At 34.8% G+C, this 26,503-nt stretch overlaps 1 protein-coding gene across 1 annotated transcript in view; it reads left to right on the top strand.

Annotated features, from left to right (window-relative positions):
• The window catches only part of DENND6A (DENN domain containing 6A), a 45,663-nt gene extending 26,122 nt beyond the window's left edge, over positions 1–19,541 (top strand). The window contains exons 6-20 of the mRNA XM_052641593.1: positions 415–520; positions 1,112–1,191; positions 2,252–2,314; positions 3,110–3,165; positions 5,680–5,802; positions 6,313–6,408; positions 8,426–8,520; positions 13,841–13,906; positions 13,994–14,058; positions 14,629–14,718; positions 16,541–16,594; positions 16,724–16,833; positions 17,035–17,137; positions 18,491–18,565; positions 19,057–19,541. Of these exons, the coding sequence (XP_052497553.1) occupies positions 415–520; positions 1,112–1,191; positions 2,252–2,314; positions 3,110–3,165; positions 5,680–5,802; positions 6,313–6,408; positions 8,426–8,520; positions 13,841–13,906; positions 13,994–14,058; positions 14,629–14,718; positions 16,541–16,594; positions 16,724–16,833; positions 17,035–17,137; positions 18,491–18,565; positions 19,057–19,188 (1,314 nt within the window). The 3' untranslated portion in view covers positions 19,189–19,541. The remainder of the gene's footprint in view (positions 1–414; positions 521–1,111; positions 1,192–2,251; positions 2,315–3,109; positions 3,166–5,679; positions 5,803–6,312; positions 6,409–8,425; positions 8,521–13,840; positions 13,907–13,993; positions 14,059–14,628; positions 14,719–16,540; positions 16,595–16,723; positions 16,834–17,034; positions 17,138–18,490; positions 18,566–19,056) is intronic.
• Positions 19,542–26,503: the final 6,962 nt, after the last annotated feature.

Genomic DNA, 26,503 nt, shown 5'->3' with positions numbered 1-26,503 from the left:
CCTAAAATATAACAGTCATAGGTTTTAGTTTGAAAAAGCATCATCATTTGCATTTTCTTTATTAGCAAGAGTTTATCTGGCTAATTCCTAATATTGCTTTGCTGACAAAAATAGTAGCTAGGCTTTGAAATTATCCACAGTACTGATTTGTTTATGGGAAATTCTTTTTCCTGGAGAGCAGGAAAATCTGTGACTATGTCTTTATGCTCTTAAAATTTAGTAATGAGGTTAAACTTCAGTGTTCTGCCATTCTAGTTTTATATTCCTTTTAACTATCTACTGTCAAAGCCTTTTTATTTTAAAATCCACACTTTTTGCTGAATTTGGCTTGTTAGTAATTGATTACGTAAGAAATGACAAACTTAAATTATAGTCATAAGGAAATTAAACACTGTTGTTTTTTTTCCCTTGCAGTCCTTGGTTTTAATCAGCAAGCTACCTTATATTCATTTTTTTCACACTGTGCTCAAGCAGATAGCACCAGAGTATTTTGAGAAGAATGAACCTTATTTGGAAGCAGGTAAGTTAAACATTGTATGAGTTATGTTCCTCTATAAAGTAGTTTTAAAATTTTTACTGGAAATGAGTGAAAAAAGATCAGTTAAGAATTTTGAGGGCTATCTGATGGAGAGATGTCAAACTATGCTTCTGGCATATTTACCTACAAACAACACAGACCCTATCTTTTATTATCTCCTTTTGAAATACAGATGATGCTTATTTCTTGGATAATAATAAACAAATATTGAGTTGCCAGTTCTGATACTTAGAGTACTATTAAACAGAAATCCTATGTCACTTGATACAGAAAGAAGACTTCTGCTAGCTTGTGTGCTTTTGTAGCTGATTTTAGTAGTAATAAATAAGAAAACTTCTTTTAAAACCTATTCGTTTCAAAGCACGTGTTAGCCAATTTGTATCCTAGAACATTGGTGTGTATCTTGTGAAATACCTTATTTCAGTCCTTTTGCCATTTATCTTCCATCCTTCCCAGTGTTTTTTTTTTTTTGCCATATAGAAAGCAAAAAGTGGAGTGCTAATTCCTAATGTTCCATTTTTTATATTTTAGTATTTCCACTTATACGAAAGAAGTATTTTACTCTATTTTCAGCTTGTAACGATGTTGATCGATGGCCTGCACCAGTGCCAGGGAAAACGTTATACCTGCCTATTATGGGGATAGTAATGAAGGTAATGATAGCTTGTATTTCATTTGTCTCTTTTTTTCAAGAACTATAGGAAGTTCACACATGCATTTTGGTTTTTACCTTCCTAATAACATTCAGTCCTGTGGCTGCTTTCACTTCTTTGTCATTGATGTAAGGAATTACAGAGATACCATAATTTATCCTGCTGCACAAAACTATTTGTCACGCAGCTCCACAGGTCACCAGTCCTGTTTTCATCCTGTAGAGTGTGAGGATGGTGGTGTTATTCTTAAATAATACTTGTGAATGTGAATGCCACCTCCTAGAATTGTACAGCTTCGTGGTCCTCCAGAGATGGATGGTATTGCAGAGCACGTGTAGAATTGAGTATGAGTTAGTAAAATTTAAAAGAAATCAGGAAAGCCATTGATTGTCGTCTTATGAAATCTTTTTAATGTGTAATTTCAGGCTAACATGTCCGTCTGGGTATTGTTCTCTATTAAGCTGTGTGGTTTTTGTTTTTAATATAATGAGTTAACATTTTGTTCTCAGGGTTTGTGTGAATGTGCTCTAAGTGCTTTTGCCGTTCATTTTCAAGTTGGGCGATGTTTTCTCTTCAGATGTCCTCATTTCTGTTTTGTTTTTTCCCCCTCCTAAATAATCAAAAGTTGCTCTGGGTTGAGAGTTCTCATGGTTCCCTGTGAGATATATCCTGTAGTTTGGCAAGCTTGAGAGGGTGTGTTTGGGTGTGTGTGTATTAAGGAAGCAAAGACTGGAACAATAAGCAGGAAGCGGTATGTAGCTGATGTCCTTTTCTGATTTTCAGCACATTTGCTTCTCAGTGGGTTAGTGATTTCTGTGTGTGTGGGAATGTGGAGACCTTGGTTCACTTACCTTCTGCTGTGACTGAAAATAAATACAGCTTTTATTTTGAATCTGACAAAAATGTTTTGTTTTCATGGCTTTTTAGGCATTGCTGAGTATACCTTTCAGCTTCAGGATAGACTGAGTGCTTCTGATCCCTCCTTGTAGTGGCACTCACAAATTACTGTATAAAAAAAAGGTCATTCTTTTGTAGTCAGAGTTATTTTCTTCTCTTTCAGGTCCGGATTCCCACATGTCACGACAAGCCTGGGACAACTCAAATAGTGCAGTTAACTCAGCAGGTAGTATGGTACTGTGGTAGAATAATCCAGCATATATAGTCTCTTTAACAGAAATTTTCAACTAGCAAATTTAGAATTTCTTAGATTTATGTTGCATTTCTGAATATCACTGAAATATCCCATTAAATAATTTTTAATGAATTGATAATAAACATCCTAATGTTGCTCTGATTTTTTTGTTGTTGTTCTTTCTCTGGTAGACACTGGAGAACTCAGAATTTAACTGTAATTGGGAGGAAAAGGAAAAAGCTATCTTTTGAAAAAGATTAAACAAGGTTTGATTCTAACAAAACCTCTAATCTTAGAAGAATGGTCAACAGACTTCTGTTTTGGGGAAACTTAATCAAAAGGATTCTGTAGTTATGATTGCCTTTCATTTTCCCCACAGTTACATTTGTTTGCGGGTGGGGATGAATTTTTCATTTGAAATTATTTAACTGGTGTATTAGCACTCCCTTGTTCTTTGAATTAAAAGAAAGTGGAGCACAATAGGAAGACTAATTTTGCCTGTTGTATAGATTAACTAGTATTATGGAAGTATTTCATACAGTTGAAAATTAATCTGACATCTGACTACTGGATTAATGCTTTATCTGTAGAATCTGTGTCATCCTTGACCTTCTGCTGTGTTAGGGGAGACTGGTAACACCCATTCTCTTTGTGGCTGCTTCTGGAGGGAGAGAATCCTAAAAGACAGAGAGGGCAACATGGCTTACTGATCATGAGTTAGATTTTAAAAACCAGTTTCTGTAAATTTCAATGACATCTTGTCTATTTGTCTTTTTTATCTCCTAGGGAGATGCTCATATATCTGTTATTTTACCTACTGTTCATGAAGTGGATCTTTTCAGGTAAAGAATAAAAAATTTTGTTTAATTCCTTGTCTCATTTGCTCTATAATATTGTTATTAATTTCTTTAGAAAATGAATGTTCCTATATCAAATGTGGGAAAAATTGGAAAAAAAAGTCATTATGTTTCACACGTTGTAAATCAATGATTCGTTCCTGACTGCACATCATTTTCTTTGACTCCTAAGGAAATTTGTATATGGACACAGTATTACATGGTAGAAACAAATTTTTTTTTGTTTGATTGGGTGTGAGAACAGTAAATAATATTTTTTTTCCCAGGGATGGCTTTTGGGGGGACTTGCAGGTAGATTGGGAGCATAAAGCATGATTCTCCAGAGTGGGAATATAAAAGTGGTGCTAAAGAAAGGTTTTAGCATTTTAGACATTTAGCTCTGTCATTTCCCTACAAAGTCCTCATTGTAGTAATTAACACTGCAGTTAACTTAATACCACCGGTGTCTATTAAAGGTTTCGTCTCTTGAATATTTAATACTTATCTCCCTTTCAATAAAAACTACTTTGTAGAACAGATACTACTAGTACAACACAGAGCTTTCAGAGAATGCTTCATCTTGTAACTATACTCCCTATCTGTTTGTGCCCTTACTAATAACATATTGAGGGCAGGAGGAGAAGGGGACGACAGAGGATGAGATGATTGGATGGCATCACCAACTCAATGGACATGGGTTTGGGTGGACTCTGGGAGTTGGTGATGGACAGGGAGGCCTGGCGTGCTGTGGTTCATGGGGTCACAAAGAGTCGGACATGACTGAGCGACTGAACTGAATAACATATTACTATACTGCAGAGAAAAACTAGTTTGCAACTTTGATGCCTTAAGGGCATCCCACGATTAAAGTTAGTTGGTCAGATGTTTTTCATATAGGTCTTTTCCATTTTTCCTTTGCTTATTTTAAAATTATATATATAAATTATTGTTTAAAAGTGATATATAATTATATACATTATATATTTTAAAAATTATAAATTATATATATTCCACTTTTCTGTAAGCTCATGATTATGTCAAAAATTTATGTATTTATTTATATAAAATTTATGCATCCATATATAATTTGGAAACACAAATTTAGAGGAAAGTGGTCAATACAGTACAGAAAACTTTTTTTCCTAGAACCAATTTATAGTCAGTTGGAGACCTGATGCCCTGATCTTCCCTTAATATTTTACTGTCTGTTTTCTACAAATAAGGACTCAGTGCAGCCATAAACACTGGGAAATCAATAATAATAATAATACCATCTACTACTGAGATCACATTCAAATGTCACCAGTTGTCACAATAATATCCCGTCGAGAGTTGTCTGTTGCGTTTAGTTGTGTGTTTTCAGTCTCTCTTAGTCTGGAGCCTTTCCTCAGTCTTCCTTTCATGCCCTGACAGTCCTGTGGATTACAGGACAGTTATTTTACAGGAAATCCCTCCGCTTAGGCTTGTCTGGGGTTTGCCTGTGATTAGATGCAGGCTCTCTGTCTTTGGTCAGGAGATAACCAACGCTTGCCTTCTTACTGATAATGCTCACTTTGATCATTTCATTAGTTTGGCATTCCCCAGCCTTCTCCATCGATAAGTTATTTTTTTCCCTTTTGTATTGTTTTTATTTTTGTGGGTTTTTTTTTTTTTTTTTTTTGCTCTTCCTTCACATATCTTTTCTTGCCTTTGAGTAGTTAAAATTAACTTTCCCTAACTTCCAGTCCACAAATTTGTTTTGTATTTTTATACTTAGAAGTTACTTGTGTTTTTTTTTTTTCTTTCTTGTGTGTATATGTTTTCAACTAGGTAGATCAGTTGTGATTTTTATAAATAGATAAGTAATTTTCCTCTAATCTACTAGGAAAAATTTTAACCCGGCTAGGAGGAAACTGCTATATTAGTAAAAGTTACTAGATGTAACTTAGGCTAGGTAATGTACCAGAGTTGTGTTCCTATATGCTTCTGTCTAATTCCAGGGCTACTGTAAAAATATGCAGCATTCTGTAGGGAGAGGATCTTCCTAGGAAATCATTCTGTTGTTTGGCATTAGAACCCCACTCCATTGTGATTTCTTTTCATCCATCCTTTAATGATGAAAGCATTGACATTGAAATTAAGTACATCTAGTAAACATCCTTTAGAAAATTAATTTTTTCTTGTTTCCTTCAACATACTTAAATTCAAATGTAACAAAGCAATATTGATAAACTAGATGTATCGTATGGTATAGTAATTTAATAATTATCTTGTATGCTTTTATTGTTAGCCATTCTGTGTGTCAGTATATTACATTTAATTTTGTAAAAATTGGAATAAAATCACTATATATTTTATGTGGATAAAAGGAACTTATATCTCTATGCATCACCATATTCAATGTAAATGGATTTGTATATCAGTTCAAGGTATACATAGCTATAAGAATTGTATCAATATGAAGTTTTTAGAATCACTATATAGGAACTTAAACCCTGGATGGATAAGTAAGACTGTCTCTTCTGTGTAAACATCTTCCAGGTGTTTCTGCCCAGTTTTCCTTCATAGTCAGATGCTTTGGGAGCTGGTGCTGCTGGGTGAGCCCCTTGTGGTCATGGCACCGTCACCATCAGAGTCTTCAGAGACTGTATTGGCACTTGTTAAGTGAGTATATTTGGTTCCTGGTGGTGATAATTACAACACTTCACCATCTGTAATTGTTTGCACACTCATTGCATCAATCTACACAATAACCCTGTGAGAAGGTAGTACTCATTATAGCACTGTTTATTGATGAGAAAATTAATTCAGGCTCCATTAGGGCTGGAACCATGTTTTGTTTTGTTTTGTTTCTGAATAATAGGCATGCTCATACTCTCACATAAAGTTGGCACCTGATAGATATCAGTAGTGCGAACAGTCAGTGTCTAGTAAAAGGCATCTAGTTAGTGAATGACAGAGTCAGAATTTCACCCCAACTTCTCTTAAATCCATTGTGTTTTCCGTATTTTAGCCACTCGGTAATTACATATCGCCATTGTCCTGAAACAAGCTTACCATTTGTTGAAACAGTAAGTGATTGCAGTCAGATAAACTCTGTACAGAGGTTTTATAGTTACTGTGTAGCACCTTTAATTTCTGTCCTTTGGTTTACATGTGTTTCTTGCTCCACAGCTGTATTTCTCCATTAAAGTACTTCAGTGATTTTCGACCTTATTTCACTATTCATGATAGTGAATTCAAAGAATATACTACCCGTACTCAAGCTCCGTGAGTAAACAAAATAACTTTTACTGACCAAATATTAACCTTTATACCCAAAGCATTTAGAATTATTTTTGGTAATAATCTAAAAGTTTAAAATTTGAACTTATTGCGAGATTGATTTTGTAAAGGTACTTTTGAGGAGCAGCTGGTGATAATTTCACATTTCAAGAGTCAGTGTCTTATTTTCTGTAAATGATCTGCTTTCCTGGTGGAAGCCATAATTGTTATTAATAGCTAGCTACCCAACTGTACTTTTAGTTCTATCTTTGTTGTTTACTTCATGACCTCTTACAATATCAGTTATCTTTTCTTGCTCTGTAACTTCCTTTTCCTTCCCCGTCCACACTGAATCACCATACAAACATATAAAAATTCTTCTCAGTCTATAAAAGGGGAAAAAAAATATCTTGCCTTTCCCTCTTAGCTCTTGCTCTATTGCTCACCTTTTTTTCATAGCCTAGTTTCTAGAATAAGAATAAAAATTTCCATTTACTGTCTCCACTTCTTGGTTTCCTAGCTGCTTCTCAGTTCATTGCAAGTTGATTTCTTCGTCTCTGCTGAAGTTGGTTTTGCTGAAGTTAAGAAGACCCTTCTCACTGCCTCGAACCTGTGGACACATTATTGCCCTGTTTTTTCCTGCCTTCCCTTTTCTCATGACATTCAATCCATTGACCTTGAAAACACTTTAATCTTTGATGCCATCTCACCTGACTGGTGGTCCGCTCAGTCTTCTCTGCAGACTTCTCTTCCTCTGCCAACCCCTTAAATGTTGGTGTTCTCCAGTATTGTGTTCTGGGTTCTGATTTCAGACTGATAATGCTTTCTGAACAATCTTGTCTGTACCCACAGTCTCTGTTAACACCTACATAATGATGACTGAAATTTATCTTCCTAGTTCAAATCTTTGCAAGGTCTCGACCTCTATCCAAGTTTTTGTTTTTGTTGTTTTTTACTGTGTTGCCACCTGGATATCTTAATGTACCCAAAACTAAACATGTTCAAACTGAGTTCTTTTTTGTCTCCTCATTTTCTCCCGTAGTTCCATGCCTCTTCCTATTTTCAGGAATGGTACTTCTTTTTACTTAGTTATCAAAAACCCGAATTGTCATAAATTTCTCCTTTTTAATATGCTCCACATAAAGTTTACCCAAATTCTGCCAGTTCAACATCCTAAAATATCTCTCATAAATTTGTTATCTTTTTCCAAAGCTCTTTTCCTACTCTTACTATTTCTAGCCTTTTTCATATCTGCTGTTTCTTTTCCCCAAACTTCTTCCCCTTTTTGTAGAGCATCTTCCAAATCCCCCACCCAAGTGATCTTTCTAGTAAGTACATTTTTATTTATGTAACATTCCTCTACTTGGTTCTCTAGTAGCTTCTGTTTGCCTACAAGATAACATCTAAATTTCCTAGCATATAAAGTTGGTACTTGGTGATCTGGCTAGCATCTGCCCATCTGCTTTCATTTCATACTGTTCATGCTTCCAGCTTTTTGCTTTAAGAATGCTGAACTATATGTAGTTTTACAGGTAGACCATGATCTCATTTCATGTCTTTGCACATACTATTCATTCTCATGTATCACTTTTTTTTCTTTTATACCCTTGACAAAAAATTCCTGTCATAACTTATATACTATTATATGTCAATTATACTTCAAAACAAAACTCCTATTCATCTTTCATATCTCTGTACACATGTCATTGTTTTAGTGAATCTGTTCTTTAATCCCCTGGCAGACATAGTTTCTCCTTTGTAATTCTTGTACATTTTATATCACCTTCACTGTATTCTAATTTCTGGTATTACAATTGGGTATGTATACCCTTTTTCCTGTGTGATTTAAGAAAGACCGTGTCTTTTCATCTTTATATACCTCATGCCAAAAATAGTGCCTGGCATGTAGTTGATACATAGTACCAGTGAAGGAAAGGATAATCTATTGTTCACTCAAAATAAATTGTAAACTGATGGAACATGTGTTTTTTGGTGACTCTGGTTTTGTTCTGTTTTTATGTAGGCCCTCAGTCATATTAGGAGTAACCAACCCTTTTTTTGCAAAAACACTCCAGCACTGGCCACACATTATTCGAATAGGAGACCTTAAACCTGCAGGTAAAGTTCTTGGTGTTCTTGTTTCAGTGTGTAACGTGGATGAGCAGGTTTATTTCTTCCTGTTTGTTTTCATTGCTTGGTTACTTTTTAGTTATGTTGATGGCAAACTTCTTTGAGGCAACTGGAATAAAAGCCTTTGGAGGAGAGCATGACTTCCAGTTAAAATATACAGGTTCTTAAATGTGTAAGCCATCATATCCTCCTACCAAAAATGCACCTACAGTGTTACATGAATTAATTATAACAAAATGAAACCTCAAAAATTTGAGCTTCTATATGTATATATCTATATATATATACATATATATATATATGTATATATAAATATAGGCCCAATTAAATAAGATTTTCCCAACACTACTTGAATAAAACCTTAAAGAAAGTTCAAGTTACTCAGTTTAACACAAAATTCTCAACTAGGAATTGAAAACAAGAATTATACATTTTTGTGGTACTGATACTGATTAAAGAAGTGGCCACAGGTTGTGCTTTCATTGAAAAAAAAAGTAGTACCTCTCTGTGGGCTTCGCTTGTAGCTGCGTCAGTAAAGAATCTGCCTGCAATGCAGGAGACCGGGATTCGATTCCTGGGTTGGGAAGATCCCCTGGTGAAGGCAATGGCAACCCACTCTAGCATTCTTGCCTGGAGAATCCCATGGACAGCGGAGCCTGGCAGGTTACAGTCCACGGGGTAGCAAGGGTCAGACACGACTGAGCGGCTAAACCACCACCACCTTTCCATGGTACCTTTCCATTCATGTTTAATGAATGTTTATTAAATGAGTAAATAAATTCTAACCACTGGCAATTTTGTTAACCTAAATGACAGTTTAGTGGTACCTCTGACATTTTCTCACTGGACATTCTTGAATTTTCTATGCAAATAGTTAAGATGTGAGCTATCCAAAATGTTCTTTTTAATGATTTTATGATATGTTACTTATAAAGACTTTTCTTTTGGTATTCGTGGGTATTATATTTAATACATTATTTAGATTATTTTATAAAATATCCTTCCTGGAGTATAAATAAATCTCATAAATGTATTAGAGTCAGGAAATAACATTTTAAATCCTGTTCTTTACAAATATTAGACTCTATCTTAGACTGAAATCCTTAGAAGCCTTAAGAAATAGGGGAAAGGGCAAAGGACTTTCCCTTGACAGTCAGATCTGTGTGACCTTAGGCAGAACAGCCCTTTAAGCCTTGGATTCTTTGTCTGCTGGGAGAGTTAAACACAGTACTTGACTCAAGGCACTCTGGAAATGTCAGTGTCTTGATCTTTTGACATTTCATTAGTGTTCTGCCTGATGGTTCAGAGCACAGCAGTGGCCAGAGTCTTATCTGTGAGAAGATATGGAAAGTTGGTTTTTATCATAATTTAATCTTGATATTTACTTTCTTATTTGAGTCCTATTAATCTAGACCATTTGATTAATTGTAGCATAGTAGACTACTGTTTATTGTCCTTTTTCAATGAGAAAAGGCTATCTGTTGGGGATGTAAGTATTATTATTATATATATTAGTATATTATATATATATTAGTATTATATGTAAGAAGCTTTTGCAAAGATCATTGGTAAAGTGGCATGAACTGATGAGCCTGCTTAACTTTTTAAGAAAATGCCAAATTGTTTTCCATGGTGGCCCACCAATTTACATTCTTAACCAATAGTGTATGAGGGTTCCTGTCTCTTCATGTCACATCCCTGCCAGCATTTGATATTATTTCTTCCTTTTTTTTTTTCTAGTGTGTTTGAAATGCTGGCTTTAATTTGCTTTTTCCTAGTGACTACTGATGTTGAGTATCTTTCCATCTACTTATTAGTCATCTGTGTATCTTATTTGTGAAATGTTGGTTTAAATCTGTCCATTTTAAAATTAGATTCTTTGTCTTCTTTAGTTGTAAGAGGTCTTTATGTATTTTGGACACAGGTTTTTCTCAGATACGTGATTTGCAGATGTTTTCTCACAGAATTTGACTTATTGTTTTGTTTTCTCAATGATGTCTTTGGAAGCGCAAAAGTACTTAATCTTGATGAAGTCTAGTTTATCAGTTTTCTTTATTTCTTTTATGAATTTACCTTTGATGTTTATCTCAGAACTTGTGCCTAGCCTAAAGTCATAAAGATTTTCTTCTGTGTTTCTTCTAAAAATGTTATTGTGTTAGCACTTATATTTAGGAACCACTCCAAGTTAATTTTTGTGTATGATGTGGGGTTCAGGGTATAACATCATCTTTTTTTTTGCACATTGATATCAAGTTGTCTTAGCATCATTTGTTGGAAAGACTGTTCGTTATCCATTGAATTGCATTGATACCTTTTTTTGAAAATTGATTGGCCATAAACATAAGGTTTATTTCTGGGCTCTTGTTTCTGTTTCATTGATCTTATTTTTATACTGGTATGTCTTGATTACTGTAATTTTATAGTAAGGTTTGACATCAGGAGATATAAATCTATTACCTTTACTATTGTTTCTCAAAATAGTTTTGTCTCTTCTGGGTCTATTTTGGCTATTTGCATTTCCATATACATTTTAGGATAACCTTGTCAATTTCTGTCCACTGGGCAGAAAACAAAAAGGTAACTGGAGTTTTGATAGGAATATATTTGGTTACACAGGGAATATGTAATCAACTTGGGGGAGAAGTGCCGTCTTAAAGATACTGAGTTTTTCAGTCCAGGAACTTAGAATGTCTCTCTGTTGTTTAGATATTCTCTAATTTTTCTCAGCAGCATTTTGTAGTTTTCAATATACAGGTGTAATTATGATGTTAGATGTAGGTTTTTCATAGATGTCCTTCATCAGGTTGAGGAAGTGCCCTTCTGTTCGTACTCTGTTGAGAATGAGTATAATGAATTGGTGTTAAATGTTAAATGCTTTTTCTGTATCTGTGGAGATCATCATGTGGTTTTTGTCCTTTATAATAAAGTATATTGAATTGATTTTTTAAATGTGAAACTAACCTTATATTCCTTAAATAAATCCCATTTGGTATATAGTCCTTTATTATTATTATTATTGATACAAAGAAAAGTAAATACGTTTTCTTGTTCTGTGGGTTGTCTTTTCACTCTCTTGATAGTATCCTTTGATGCACAAAACTTTTTAAACTGTGAAGTTCAGCTTCTCAGTATTTTCCTTCATTGTCTTTGGTTTTGATATCACATTCATGAAAATCCATTTATCTTTTAACTTATGAGTATTGGGTATATTTCTTAGGATATTTTTCCTTTCTGCCCATTGATCTTGAGACCAGGACCACTGTAAATTTCTCCAGAGGTTGTAAAACTTAACAGGTCTGCTTGGAATCCCGACTTTGAAAATTCAAGACTATCTAAGTGGATCAGTAAAACTGCAGAAAAAGTATGTTCTGTCCAATTAGCTGGGAAGGCATAGCGAAACTGAGATTTTGCTCTCCTGGGCCCAGAAGCTTGTAGCTTTATCAGAAACATGTATATATATGTGTGTGTGTGTATGTGTGTATGTATGTGTGTATAGTTTTAATCCTGCAGAAGAATCATTCCTCCTGTTATAAAGGGATTACTCCTTATGGATTGTACCTAGTTTTAATTTCACCCAAATCCTATTAAATGAAGAAACGTAATGCCAGGATAATGGCACTTAACAAGTATTCCTCAAAGAGAAAGTAATTCTACTATTGAATATTGGATCAAATTATAAACTGAACTTCTAACTAGAAATTGGGTTTGATGATCTCATGAAAGGTAAAACATTTCACCTAAATGTAGAAGATTCTTAGGCAAATGTGCAGAGGTGCAATGTATTATTAACAATGTGAAGCCCCCCTTTTATGTGCTTGTACATAACAGACATTGAATAAGTATTTTTTAATTAAAATAAACATCTATAATTGTAAGACTTTAGTTCATTTTCTGGCATTCTTGTTTTATTTTCCGGACGTATTTGACAAATATCATTTAACCTTTTTTGGCGATAGACAGTGTATATTTACGACTAGTTTTCTGTATGTCTGTTGTGTACTACAGTGTAAGGATTATGGTATCTAGGGTTAGAGTTCAGTATACATCTTGCATCTGATGAGGTTCCTTGAATCAGAGGGGAATTGTGGCTAGTGGAACATTCTGCACAGGTGATATTCTTGTCTTTGCCCTTAAATATAAAGCAACGCTGATATGGATTACTCTATTTTCATTACTACCTAGAAGTTACTGAATGCAAAGAATATGTAAAACCTACTGCCGGATTATTCTCCTCCCTGATATTTGGCTCCTTGTGCACGGGTAGTTTCAGGAAATGATATATAATAAATGGCATTAGTGGATACAAGAATCGCAAAGTCCTTTGTGATTTGGAGCAGAAGGAAACAGAAGATAGGCACATAAATATTTATTTCTATAAAGCTCCTCTGACCCCCCAAAGCAAAACCACAAGATAAGACTCAAGATGAGAGACATTCTCGTAAGAATTAGTATGTGCGAATGTGTAGAATAAGTTGATAAAGTAAAAACTGAGCTAAAGAATCAAAACCATTCCAGAAATCTGAATGTTTCTGGACTCTTGTATTCTTTCTCAATCTGTCCCCAAAGTCTCCTGTCTTTATCTCCTCCAGACAGCTTCAATAGCTGACTTTCTTCTCTTTCCTTGCTGCACGTATCTTCAGATTGTGTTTCTACCCAGGAGAAATATTCAACAATGCACATTTTATCCTCTGTCTTTACTCGGGTTTATGTCATACTCCTTTGTGCATTCCGGTCAATAATCCAGAGTCGAGTCCACTTGTGGCTCAGATTTGTGGTTGCGCCTTCCACTGTCGCCACCTGGTGGCAGTGTTTCTACACTGCAAAAGCGGAATCTGGGGCCGTACCAGGGGAAAAAAAAACTTTGAATACTACAGCTGCATATTAATTTAGGAGTTGCTTTCAATTCTGTCTACTCTTAAATGGTATTATATCTGACACCATATTCAAAATGCTATTTTAGTCATGTTCCATATACTTAGCACAAAAGATTTTAAAGCTTAAGTTGAGTGATGAAAAGGGAAATTTTAAAGTAATGATCAGTATTAATGAAATCAAATCTCCATTTTATATAATTTACACAGATTGTTTCTGTAATGCTGTTATAACCCAGTGTTCCTTTTATCCAGTTTTAAAGTACTAGGGATAAACTCTTAAATATCAATCGATGTTAATAAGAATACCTTAGCTGCAACATCCGTGATTAATAAGTATTAAATAACAGCCAGTGGATTATCAGTCTTAGAACATTCCAGTTTTGTGATATGTGAAATTCAAATAACTACAAGAATCTTTATGATGTTTCCTTCAGGTGAAATACCTAAACAGGTTAAAGTGAAAAAACTGAAGAACCTAAAGACTCTGGATTCTAAACCTGGTATTGACTTTTACTAATTTTTAAATATATACTATATGGGTAAATGGGTCCTACTGCTTACCTTCTTTTCTTTTCTTTACTTCTTAGGAGTTTATACTTCTTATAAGCCATATCTAAATAGAGACGAAGATATCATAAAACAATTACAGAAGGTGATTACTTGCTCATGTATTAATTTAAATGTTCTTACTCAGGTATGCAGTATCCAGTAAGGCAATATGTGCTTTATGTGCAATCACGTGAAAAGAGGTCTCTCTTCTGAATGAATGCCTCATAAAAATCAGGAGACTAATGTAGCAGCAGTTATGAGCCAGAAATATGGGGACTTCAGCTACCAACTATTGCCAGTCTTCCTGAAAACTTAGGAATTATAGTGAAAAAGTTATGGACTGTACTATGAGGTAGCTTAGTACCTGACAATTGGGATAGTTAGTATTTTTTTGGAAGATACATAGTATTAATACAGCAAGTATGAAATAAAGATAGTCATTGTGAGCTAATTTTAAAGGATGGGATGAATATCTTATATTTTGTTCTAAGGATTTTTTAATAGGATATTGCATAGTGAGTTTCACATTAAATTACTTCAAGATGAAGCGCTAGATTTTTTTCATATCAAATAAAAATCCATAAATTTTTATATCAACTAAGCTTCTATAATCATTCATTATTTTCTATTCTCTGACACTAGAGTCTAGGTTCTCATTTTTTCCTCTCTTAAGGGTATACAACAGAAGCGTCCTTCTGAAGCTCAAAGTGTTATCCTCCGACGCTATTTTTTGGAACTGACGCAAAGCTTCATCATTCCATTAGTAAGTTAGCATATGTATTTGCTTAATTTAATGACTTGTTGAAGAGCACATGATATTTTTTCCATCCACCAAAACCTTATCTTAAGTTGTTTTGGTTGCTTATGTGTGTAGTGGTTAAAATAGAGTTCTTTGCAAGACACCCAGACTCTTGGTTCTGGTAATTAATTGTGTAATTTTGGTAAGTCACTTCCTCTCCTTGACTCTCAATTTCTTTATGTGTAAAATGTGGCTAATTACACTTTTGCTAAATACTTTTCAGGGTTGTGAATCTTAAAAGATTGCATTTTGCAGCTTAAAATGTTCTACTGGAACTTGTTCTGTGATACTGTTTTCTTGAGCATAATTTGATGTATCTGTTAGCATGTGGTTCTATGATGTAGTTCCTTATGCGTCCTGTTCATTATCTTTCCTCAGTGTGTCATATAGTAGCACTCATTAAATAAATATTTATGACATAAATGACTAGGTGATATGGTTATTCAGTGAAATTCAATGGAGCATCATGTTAAATTACTAAAAGATGCCTCACAGTATGAAGTAATAACATGATGTGGTCCTGGTCTGGAGACTGCATCAGAGTGAGACTCATTTAGTTGCTAATGTAATCTATCTAAGGATATTGTAGACGGAAAACCTGGAAATCTTTGCTATTATACTTTGGGAAGAAATGTTCTCTCTTGGTCTACAGATGTCAGGTTATATTGTTCTATTTCAATCTGCTTATTTAGGCAAGTGAACTTGACTGTAATGCTTAATTAAGAGCATGGGCTAAAATCAAGTAGACCTGAATTCAAGTTCAAGTTGTATGAACTTGGGCAGGTTATTTAGCCTTTCAATGCCTCAGTTTCCCAGTAATACCTACCACAAGGGGTGGTTGCAAATATTAAAAGAGATCAGGCATGTAAAATGCTGAGTAAACTTTCTGGCACACAGTTACTTGATAAGGTTAATTATTATCATTAAAAACAGATATTTCTGGGACTTCCCTGGGGGTCCACTGTAGTATAGGACTTCACCTTCCAGTGCAGGGAGTACAGGTTCAATCCCTGATCAGGTAGCTAATATCCCACATGCCTCTTGGCCAAAAAGCTAAAACATAAAATAGAAGCAATATTGTAACAAATTCAATTAAGACTTAAAAAAAATAAAAAGATAATAAGTAGTTCCTTGGATTATCTTAGATTTAGTTAAATTTTTATTAAAAGTCTGACTTCTCAATTGAGTCTAAAGTTAGTGTATCTGTTGAGAGGAGTGATGGTGTTGTTGATCTCCATTGAAAGAGCATATGATAAAAAACTAGGAAGTGTCCACTTTTTAAAAAAATATTTATTCTTGGGTCTTCCCTGGTGGCCCAGTGGTTTAAAATCTACCTTGCAGTGCAGAGGACACTGGTTCGATTTCTGGTCTGGGAAGATCCTACATGCTGCAGGGCTGCTCTGGAGCCTGAGAACCACAACTGCTGAAGCGCATGCGCTCTAGAGCTTGTGCTCTCCAACAGGAGAAACCACCGCAATGAAAAGCCTGCACATTACAGCTGGAGAAAGCAACGAAGCCAAAATTAAATAAAATGTTAAAAATACCCATTTGTTTATTTGGCAGGGTCTTAGTTGCATTCAGGATCTTTAGTTGCAGCATGTGGAATCTAGTTCCCTGATTAGGGATTGAACCTGGGTCCCCTGCTTTGGGAGTGTGGAGGCTTAGCCCCTGGACCACCATGGAAGTCCCATGCCCACTTTTTTTAAGTAAGTCAGTTTAAACGTTTTTGAAGACATCTCTGGGCAAGAAAAGCTAACCTTGACTAACTTTTTTTTCTTGGACTTAGGAAAGATATGTGGCAAGCTTGATGCCTTTGCAGAAAAGCATTTCTCCGTGGAAGGTATAAGTATATTATATACCATTAAATTCTTATATTCCATTAAATTCCTATATCAGTTCTCTAACTACAATTAACTTCTGTGACTGTATCCATTTTTAATTTTTAAATTCAGTATGTCCTATTTTCTAGAGTCCACCCCAATTAAGACAGTTTCTTCCAGAAGAATTTATGAAAACACTTGAGAAAACAGGACCTCAGCTGACCTCTAGAATAAAAGGCGACTGGATTGGACTTTACCGGTTAGTCCCTTTTTTTTTTCTTTTCTATTTCATCCATCTCTAGAGCTTTATTTAAAAATGAAACAAAAAACTGGACTTAAATATATTCTTTAAAAAAGAATTCATTGTTTCATATGGTTTTCCTAGCTATAGGTCAAAAAGGTATTGAGGAAAGGAAATTAAGTCATTCAAACTTTGTGTTTTTTCAATTTGTTTTTATAGACATTTTCTAAAATCTCCAAATTTTGATGGTTGGTTCAAGACCCGAAGGAAGGAAATGACCCAGAAACTGGAGGCACTCCATCTAGAAGCTCTTTGTGAAGAGGTTAGAAAACAGCATGTTTGTGTGATGATTAGCAGCTATTGAGGATAACTCCATAGGGACTGGAATGTTCTATCTATATCCACTACTTTATAAATAATAATAGCTAACTGTTCTAGATCATGTGTGATGTGCCAGGACTGTGCAGGTGCTCTAAGTGGATCAAGTCTTTTACTCTTCACAGTTCACTGAAGTTGGTATGTTATGATCTACATTAATTTGAGGATTACAAATTAAGTGATTTGCTTCAGATCACATCACTGCTAAGTAGTGAAACCAGCAGCGTGCTCGAGCCCACTTGCACCGGCTCACAAGAGCTACTTGTGTGCATCTCTTCCTAGTTCTGTATTCAGGGATCTCAGAATGGTAGCTTGAAATCAGCTACAGAGGAACACTTACACCACAGAAACTGGCAAAGTACAACCTAAGAGACTTTTCCTGGACAACCAGTTGTTAAGAGCATACCACTGGATAAAGTTAGGGTTCAAATCCAAGTAGTCCAGCTTGATATCTTTTCCACCATGCCTTATTCACCTTTCCCAGTTATTATTAATACATTTTTCCTGTATTTGGACTTTTCCACATTCTATAAATTGTCAGCAGACTATTTTAAGTTAAGCAACTTTTAAAAATATAAAGGAGAGAGACTTCCCAGATGGTCTGGTAGGTAAAAATTCAGCTTGCAGTGCAGGGGACGTGGGTTTGATTCCTGGTCATGGAACTAAGATCCCACATGCTGCAGAATAACTGACCCTGTGCTCCACAAGTGCCCTGCAATAAAAGATCCTACAGACAAATAAATTTTTGTTAAATATACAAAGGATAGTCTCAAAGTGTGTTTAGCTTGAGGTGGGCTAGCCTCAGTTTTAACTTTCTAATCATAAACTTCCAGTGACTTTCAGAAAAAGAATACCATGAAGATAACCACAGATAAGCTCAGGAAGAGATTACTTGAAGATACAAAGTTTATATCCAGGAATATATTCATATTCACAATTATCTTGATGTTAGTTCAGGTTCCTTATCAATTACTCACTACTTACGGGTAGGGGTTAGTATTGTATCTTAAGTTCCAAATTTGTTTTTCTTGATTGATCTAAAAGCACTTCAGAAAGGAATTTCTTACATTTCTTACATAATATTTTACTTCCAAATATTAGACAGTCATTCTGGCTAACATCAAAAAGTATCTGATTCTCACTGTCTCATGTACAGAATTATTCTTAAACTGTAACGCTGTGTCTGGGTTAAAACCCTGTTCTTGTCCTTCCTTCCCAGTAGCTTTGCCTATTAAAAGAGCATGATTTCAATATTATTTTGAGTATTTATTCATTTGGGATTTGTTTATTCTTCTAGGACTTACTTCTCTGGACCCAGAAACACACAGAAGTAGAAACAGTGGACCTTGTATTGAAGCTAAAAAATAAGCTGGTATGTAGCCAAAACGGCCAAAGATCCGTGAGGTTATTTTGCTCTCATTTGAGGTGGAAATCTGTGATGTATCACAGAAGTAAATTTTTAAGTGAGAGGACCTATGATTGGTTGGTTGATGGTCACTGGACTGAAAATACTTGTCACTCAAGCAGATCATAATGAAGCCATATACATATATATCTTTAGTTATTTACATGGAGTCTAATGAGCTTTACAGAAAACATTCTGACATACTTAATACCACATGGTCTGTGCTGGTATTATCTATGTTAGTATTACATAGTTGTTTTTTTTTTTTTTTAACTCAACAATTGTACTGTTAAAAAGTGTCATGTTCTTTGCTTTTTTTAAGAATAGATTCTGTTAATTCTGGTCTCAGTCTGAAGTTTTCAAATCTTTGACCATTAAAACTGTTTATTTAGAGAATATATTGTGTTAATCCAGACCCCAAAGGTAACTTAAATGCTTCCCAAATGTTCCTTATATAGTTACAGGCTGATCGAGAGCATTTACCTGTGAAACCTGACACTATGGAAAAGTTACGGACACACATAGATGCAATTATCTTAGCATTACCAGAGGACCTGCAAGGCATATTGCTCAAAACAAGCATGACATGATATTTGCCAAGATTTTCCAGCCAAAAGGATTGTACTCCATGAAGCATACTGACATTTCAACCAGATGCACAAGCTGTCTCGGAGTGGAAAATAGCAGTGAATGCTCGCTACAGGGTTGAAAGACTATACTGTATAAACAGACATTTTTAGTGCATTATTTTTAAAAACAGATATCTGTGGTGGTTCCACTTTAATACTGAAACACCGAAAGGCATTTCTATATTTTTAATCATGTTCTAAAGTGCTCTTATGAGAGACCTGTGGGGCCATTAGTTTAAGTGATTCCAAACTGCAGTGCTGGCATTGCAGGTATTTTTTTAAATTGGTGCTTCTTTGCCCAATCATGTTAAAACTCAGGGGGATATAAAAATAACATTCACACTGGCTGTCTTCTTAAGAAGAAGGAAAAGACTGAACTGTCAGACTGTAGTTAGAAGTGATTAATGCTTTTGTAGTGCCTTCCGTGGTCCTACATGTTTCACAGAAGCCCAGCTGCTAGTCTTGAAGCTTTTTCTTAACTTTATTATAATATGTAGTTTTTTATAAGGCATTTTTTGAGTAATCATTGCTTAAAAATATATTTTTTGCCTTCTATTGTGTTTATTATTAGTGGCATTGGTGTTTTTTTAAACTGTCATGTAGGTTTCATTTCATTATTTTCTATACCATTTTCAAATTTAATCTTAGTTTCACTGAAGAGAAGAAGGCATCTAGTATTAATTATGGAAGAGTTTATTTCCTCTTACCCTTTACTAATTGAGCCTGAGTTAATTGGCTTGGATGTCTTTCAAAGACATTCTAATTATAAACCTCATAATCAGCTATTTTTATAAACTGAACTGTTCCTTTTTTAAAGGCATTTTTATACCTTTTGTGTGATAGTCATTTGAGTGATTCTAAGATTGATTTTTAGCATTATTTGTTTGGTAGGGTTTCCCCGCCCCCCAAATTAATATTTCTCAGATTACTTTCCCTGCTGTTGACATGGGAACTTTTGCCTGAATCACTGTTGTATCTAAGCTAGTTTTGTTGTTGTTTTTGTTTGCTTCTGTTTTGTTTACAGTATACTACCTTGCCAAAAATAGAAGATTGTGGTTTGGTAGAATAAGGTTCTTTCCATTGGTGTTTAAATAGGAGTGTCCTGAAGAAGCCACTATTTAAAATAGGCATCCATGACATAGCACATATGTGAATTACCCTTTACATATCCAAATTTGGTTGTAGGTTGTAGAAGAAATGGCTTCAGGAGCTATCTCTTAGTCTTTATTAATATAACTCTTAAGGGCACTCCCAGCCTAAGAATGGGTCCTTGGTGTATGTAACTGTGGTCTTCTATCCAAATGTGCCCTTTTCTCATGGATGTAAGTCTCTCAAAGCATACCTCAAAAAGTCATGGAAAGAATACTGCATTTGAAAGAAGTCATTTGCCTTGGATCACATGAGTTATTTTGTGAAGCAACAGTTGTCCTCATGGAAAAGGGGCAGCGACTTTTATATGCTAAAGTATTTAATATCTTCCTGGGAAACCTTATTTAGATATAAATGGTCATCTTATTATTTTTCAAAAAGGCGTATTTTAATAATCTTAAAATTTATATGCAGTTTGTGACCAGAGTTTGAAAGTTGTTAGTGTCATATCAAGGATCTTTTAAATTATACCACTACAGGATGTATCCATTTCAAGTTTATTTTGCACAGCTAAAGAGTAGCAAAGGATGCCAGTTAGCATAATAATTGTATCTACATATTTACTATACTTAACAGAAAACCTAACACATATTGGAAACCATATCTTACTTACCTGGTTTATCTATTAATTTCAAATTATGTACTTGTAAAAATAACTTAAAACTGCATTGGGAATCTGACAAAGACTGAGTGATAACTTAATTTTTGTGTGATTTTTAAAGTTGTCTTTTTTTTTTTTTTCTGAGGAGACCTTGTTAAGATCTAAAACCTGCCATTTAATGTTTATCTTCACCTCACCAGCATCAGAAGGAATCACTGCTTTCAGGATGTTGTGTAACGCCTATTGCCTTCTGCTTTCAGTGAAAGGGGTTTTGAGAAGGCATTTATGGTCATTACTGAAAACCTAATTAAAGGCCTTGGATTTTAAAGCCGTTGGATATTTTGTATTATTTCTGAGTAAGATTGGAATGCTTGAAAAAAATGCAGGGTCAATGGAACTTTTGCATTATGGGATTCCTTTTAGTTTCTAACTTATTTTTCTGAATTCAAATCAAAACCTTTTTCTGCTTACTTTATTATGAACAGGTGAATGCTCCATTTTATTAACAGATCACAGAATTAAGTGATTTCATATCTTTCCTAGTAGTGTATTGATTTTTGTGAAGTGTTCTGATGAAAAAAATTTTAGCTTAATAATCTAGGTATTGTTAGATTCTCCATTTGCTGCCTGCCTTTTCTTTTTTAACCTTAAATCTCAAATTTCATTTCTTCCTCTTTTTTGCAAGTAGCTAGTATATAATACTATTCTTTGGATTTTATTTTTTAATAAAATATATTAGATGTTCCTCCTCCTTGAAGTTACTAGGTAACATCCTTCAAAGTAGACTATAGAATATGTTTGTATATTTAAAAGAAATGCCCACTGAAATGTGTCCTTTTTTTCTCACTTGCTCATAACTTACCTCACTTGTTTTTATACATCTTAATTTTACTTTCTTCAAGCATAACTTTAGGGGAAAAATTTAACTAACTTTCTAATATTAGTCATTTTTTTTTGTATTTTAAATGGTAATATTAGTCATTTAAAAACAGTTCAAGAAGAAAAACCATGTTAACTCATAGTAACGACTAAATTATCACAAATAATTTCTCTCTTCACATATGCCACCTACAACTTGGTTAAATTATGGTATTTATTATAATATCAATGGAAATTAGCATTTGTTAATAGAGCTCCAAGAATTTTTTTTTCCAATTATTCTTTTTGTTTGTTTGAAATAGATAGAGTTTGACACAAGATACAGAATCACGATTTCTAAAATTTATTCTGCATCTAACTAGTTTTTAGTAAGATGAGCTTAAGGTTAATGGTTGATTAAATGAAATAAGTTTATGACTTTTATTTTGCAGTTATAATACTGCCTGTCTCATGAGGCACAAATGTTGAGAAAAAAAAAAAGATGGGAGTAGAATTCTGCTATATCCTAGTCTTTAGTATTATTTCTGGACTTTTGAACACCAGCCTTTCTCTTACCCATTAGTTGAATACCATGCTATGCCTTTCTTCAAATTAAGATTAATGTTGTCTAATTATCTCAGGTCTCATTCCATTTTGCTAGTGTCATCACTAGGCTTGGGTTCTTTTGTTTATTTTTTTAAATTAATTTTTATTGAAGTGTAGTTGATTTACAATATTGTGTTAGTTTCTGCTGTACAGCAAAGTGTGTTAGTTATACATATATACATATCCACTCTCTTATAGATTGCTTTCCTATATAGGGCATTACAGAATATAGGACAGCGTTCCCTGTCCTATACAGTAGGTTCTTACTGGTTATCTGTTTTACATATAGTATTGTGTATATGTCAACCCCAGTCTCCCAGTTCATCCCTCCCCTCCCCTTTCTCCTTTAGTAACCACAAGTTTGTTTCTTGTATCTGTGACTCTATTTCTGTTTTGTAAATAAGTTCATTTGTACCATTTTTTTTTTTTTAGATTCCACATGTAAGCGGTATCATATGATACTTGTCTTTCTCTGTCTAACTTCACTCAGTATGACAATTGCTAGGTCCATCCATGTTGCTGCAAATGGCATTATATCATTCGTTTTTATGGCTGAGTACTATTCCAGTAATCTTTCAGAGAAGGTATGTGCCCCATCTTCTTTATGCATTCATCCATCAGTGGACATTTAAGGTGCTTCCATATCCCGGCTATTTTAAATAGTGCTGTAGTGACTATTGGGGTCCATGTATCTTTCAGAATTATAGTTTTCTCTGGGTATATGCCCAGGGATTATATTGCAGGATCATATGGTAGCTGTATTTCTAGTGTAAGAAAGCTCCATACTGTTCTCCATAGTGGTTGTACAAATTTACATTCTACCAACCGTGTAGGAGGGTTCCCTTTTCTCCACACCTCTTCAGAATTTATTGTTTGTAGAATTTTTGATGATGGCCATTCTGACCAGTGTGAAGTGATAGCTCGTTGTAATTTTGATTTGCATTTCTCTAATAATTAGTGATGTTGAACATCTTTTCATGTGCTTTATATGTCTTTGGAGGTCGTCTATCAATTTTTTGATTTGGTTGTTTGCTTTTTTGATAGTGAGCTGCGTGAGCTGTTTGTGTATTTTGGAGATTAAGCCCTTGTCAGTTGCTTCTTTGCAAATATTTTCTCCCATTCTGTGGGTTGTCTTTTCATTTTGTTTATGATTTCCTTTGCTGTACAAAAGCTCTTAAATTTAATCAAGTCTCATTTATTTATTTTTTTAATCTTCATTACTCTAGGAGGTGGATTAAAAAAAATCTTGCTGTGTTTTACATCAGATATTTTCCTCTAAGAGTTTAAAGTATCTGGTCTTATATTTATATCTTTAATCCGTTATGAGTTTATTTTTGTGTATGGTGTTAGAGAATGTTCTAATTTCATTCTCTCGCATGTAACTGTCTGGTTTTCCCAGCACCACTTACTGAAGAAGACCGTCTTTTCTGCATTGTGTGTTCTTGTCTTAGTCATTATACCATTTCTGCTTAGCCATTAGAAAGCTAAACTTCATGAGTCCCTTATCTTTTTTATTGTTTCTCATATTTTTCCATATCCACCAGGATGAATACTTTGTAGTATAAATTGCTTCTATATTGAGATGCTTTTGAAAAATAGTAAATTTATATTCTGGAGTTACCATACTTTCTATTAAGTGAGTGAAGGAACCTATTGAAATGATTGATTTTTTTGGTATTAGTTTTTATTGGAGTATGGTGCTTTACAATGTTGCGTTAGTTTCTACTGTACAGCATAGTGAATCAGCGGTACATATACAAACATCCTCTTTTTTGGGTTTCCTTCCCATTTAGGTCACGGCGTAGTATTAAGTAGAGTTTCCTGAGCTATATGGTAGGTTCTCATTAGTTATCTATGAAATGATTGATTTTATGGTAGGTTCTCATTAGTTATCTATGAAATGATTGATTTTGATTGAACGAAATGGGTAAATATTTTACAGCCAAAGGCTCTGGTGATAGAACCCAGAAAAATTTTTTTCTAAACAGCTTTATTGAGATATAATTGATGTACAATAAACTAAACACTCTACAATTTGATGTTTTGACATTTGAATACACCCATAGAACCATCAGCACAGTCGTGATGGGAACATATCTGTTCACCCCCACCTCAAATTCCCTTATTCTTCTTTGCACTCCATCCTGCCTCCCTTCCCAAACAATCACTGATCTGTGTTCTGTCACTGTAGATTAGTTTGTGTTTTCTAGTGTTTTACACATGGTATATACCTCTTTTTTTGATCTGGCTTTTTTTTTTCCCTATATCTTAAGATAGTATTTATTTGTCTCCCTTTTGTTAAACCCTGAACCAAGCCCCTTTCCCCAGGCTCACTGGGGATATGTAGGAAAAGGATTATACAGGTCAGATTAGACACGGGAGAAAGAGAGGACTCCTTAGCATGACAAAGAAAATGGAAAAGACTGTCACCAGGAGAAAGAAGTCCCATGGCCTCCCAGAACGGCATAGAAGAAGAGCTGTTGCATCAGGGAAGAGTTCCTGGCATAACCAATGATGAGGCTCCCAAAGTCCTAATCCCAGCCACCCCAACTGTGGCACCCCCAGCCCCAGGAAGTTTGCCTGCTGTGTCAATGTCCCTGAAATGGCACTTCTTTGGAAGTTATGCCTAGGGATAAGTAAGGTCAAGGGCCCCGAGGCTGCCAAGCTGCTTAGGCTCTGACCTGTCAGCATCTTCAGCTGTTTCATCACTACTGCAGACAGTGATCCACTCACAGGCATTCCTGACAAGGGAGGGGAGTGAGGGGCTGTGGCAGGAAAAGTGGCTCCCAGTGCGGAGAGTGATCTCACTGCCCGCCCTCATCATAATTGAGATTCGCTCATATTGAATGTTTCAATAGGTGATTGTTTTGTTTTTATTGTTAAGTAGTAGTCCATTTTATGACTGTAATACAAAATTCTTATCCACTCAGCTATTGATGGACATTTGGGTCCTTTCTAGTTTTTGTCTGTGACAAGTTAAACTCCTGTGAACACTCATAGGCAAGTCTTTGTATGGACATATATATCCTTTTCTCTTGGGTAAATACCTTGGAAGCTGAATCAATCGTGGGTGAATGTTTAACTTTTCAAGAAATTGCCAAACTGTTTTCCAGAGTGCTTGTACTAATTTGTTTCCACCAACTATATATGAGAGTTCCAGTTTTCGCACATCCTACTCAACACCTAGTATGCCCAGCATTTTTAGATTTAGCAATTTTGATGACTTATACTGTTGTTTTATTGGGATTATAAGTTTCATTTCCCTAAAGACCTGTGCTGTTGAACATCTTTCCATGTGCTTTCCATTAGTCATCTATATCTGTTCTTTGATAAAGTATCTGTTAAGAATCTTTGCTCTTTTTGAAGACTGAGTTGTTTAATTTCTAGTGGTTGGATTTTGAGAGTTCTCTCAAAATTCTTGATAGAAGTTACTTTTCATATATGTGGCCTACAAAATTTTTCTACAGGTTTTGACTTTTTTTTCATTTTCACAACAGTGTCTTGAAGCAGAAATTTATGAATTTCTACACAAATTCCTGCTGGAATTTTGGTGGGGATTATATTAAATCTCTGGGTAAATTCTTTATGTCCTCTGATCTATGGACAAAATACATGTCTTCATTTATTTGTGTCGACTCTAATTTCTTAGCAATGTTTTGTTGTTTTCAAGGTACAAATCTTTCACATCTCCTGTCAGACTTAACCATAAGCCTGTTGTATTTTTGATATTGTTGTAAATGATGTCATTTTATAAAATTCAGTTTTTAACCTTTCCCTAAAAAGTCCAGCTCAAAATTCTAGCATATACTTGTATATTGATGTTATATCTCACAACATTACTGAACTCATTAATTCTAGTAGCTTTATTTTGGCATAGTCCATCATATTCGTTTTTCAAATTTTTGTTATTTTTGGTTGTGCTGGGTCTTCATCACTGCACAGGCTTTTGTCTGGTTTGCTGCGAGTGGGAGCTGCTCTCTAGGTGTGGTATGTGGGCTTGCTGCAGTGGTTTCTCTTGTTGCAGAGCATGGGTTCTGGGGCATGCGGGCTTCTGTAGTTGCA

Source organism: Budorcas taxicolor, chromosome 1, assembly GCF_023091745.1.
Source record: "Budorcas taxicolor isolate Tak-1 chromosome 1, Takin1.1, whole genome shotgun sequence".
Lineage (NCBI taxonomy): Eukaryota > Metazoa > Chordata > Mammalia > Artiodactyla > Bovidae > Budorcas > Budorcas taxicolor.
Note: the sequence above shows the minus strand (reverse complement) of the source record. Positions and strands in the feature narration are given on the sequence as shown.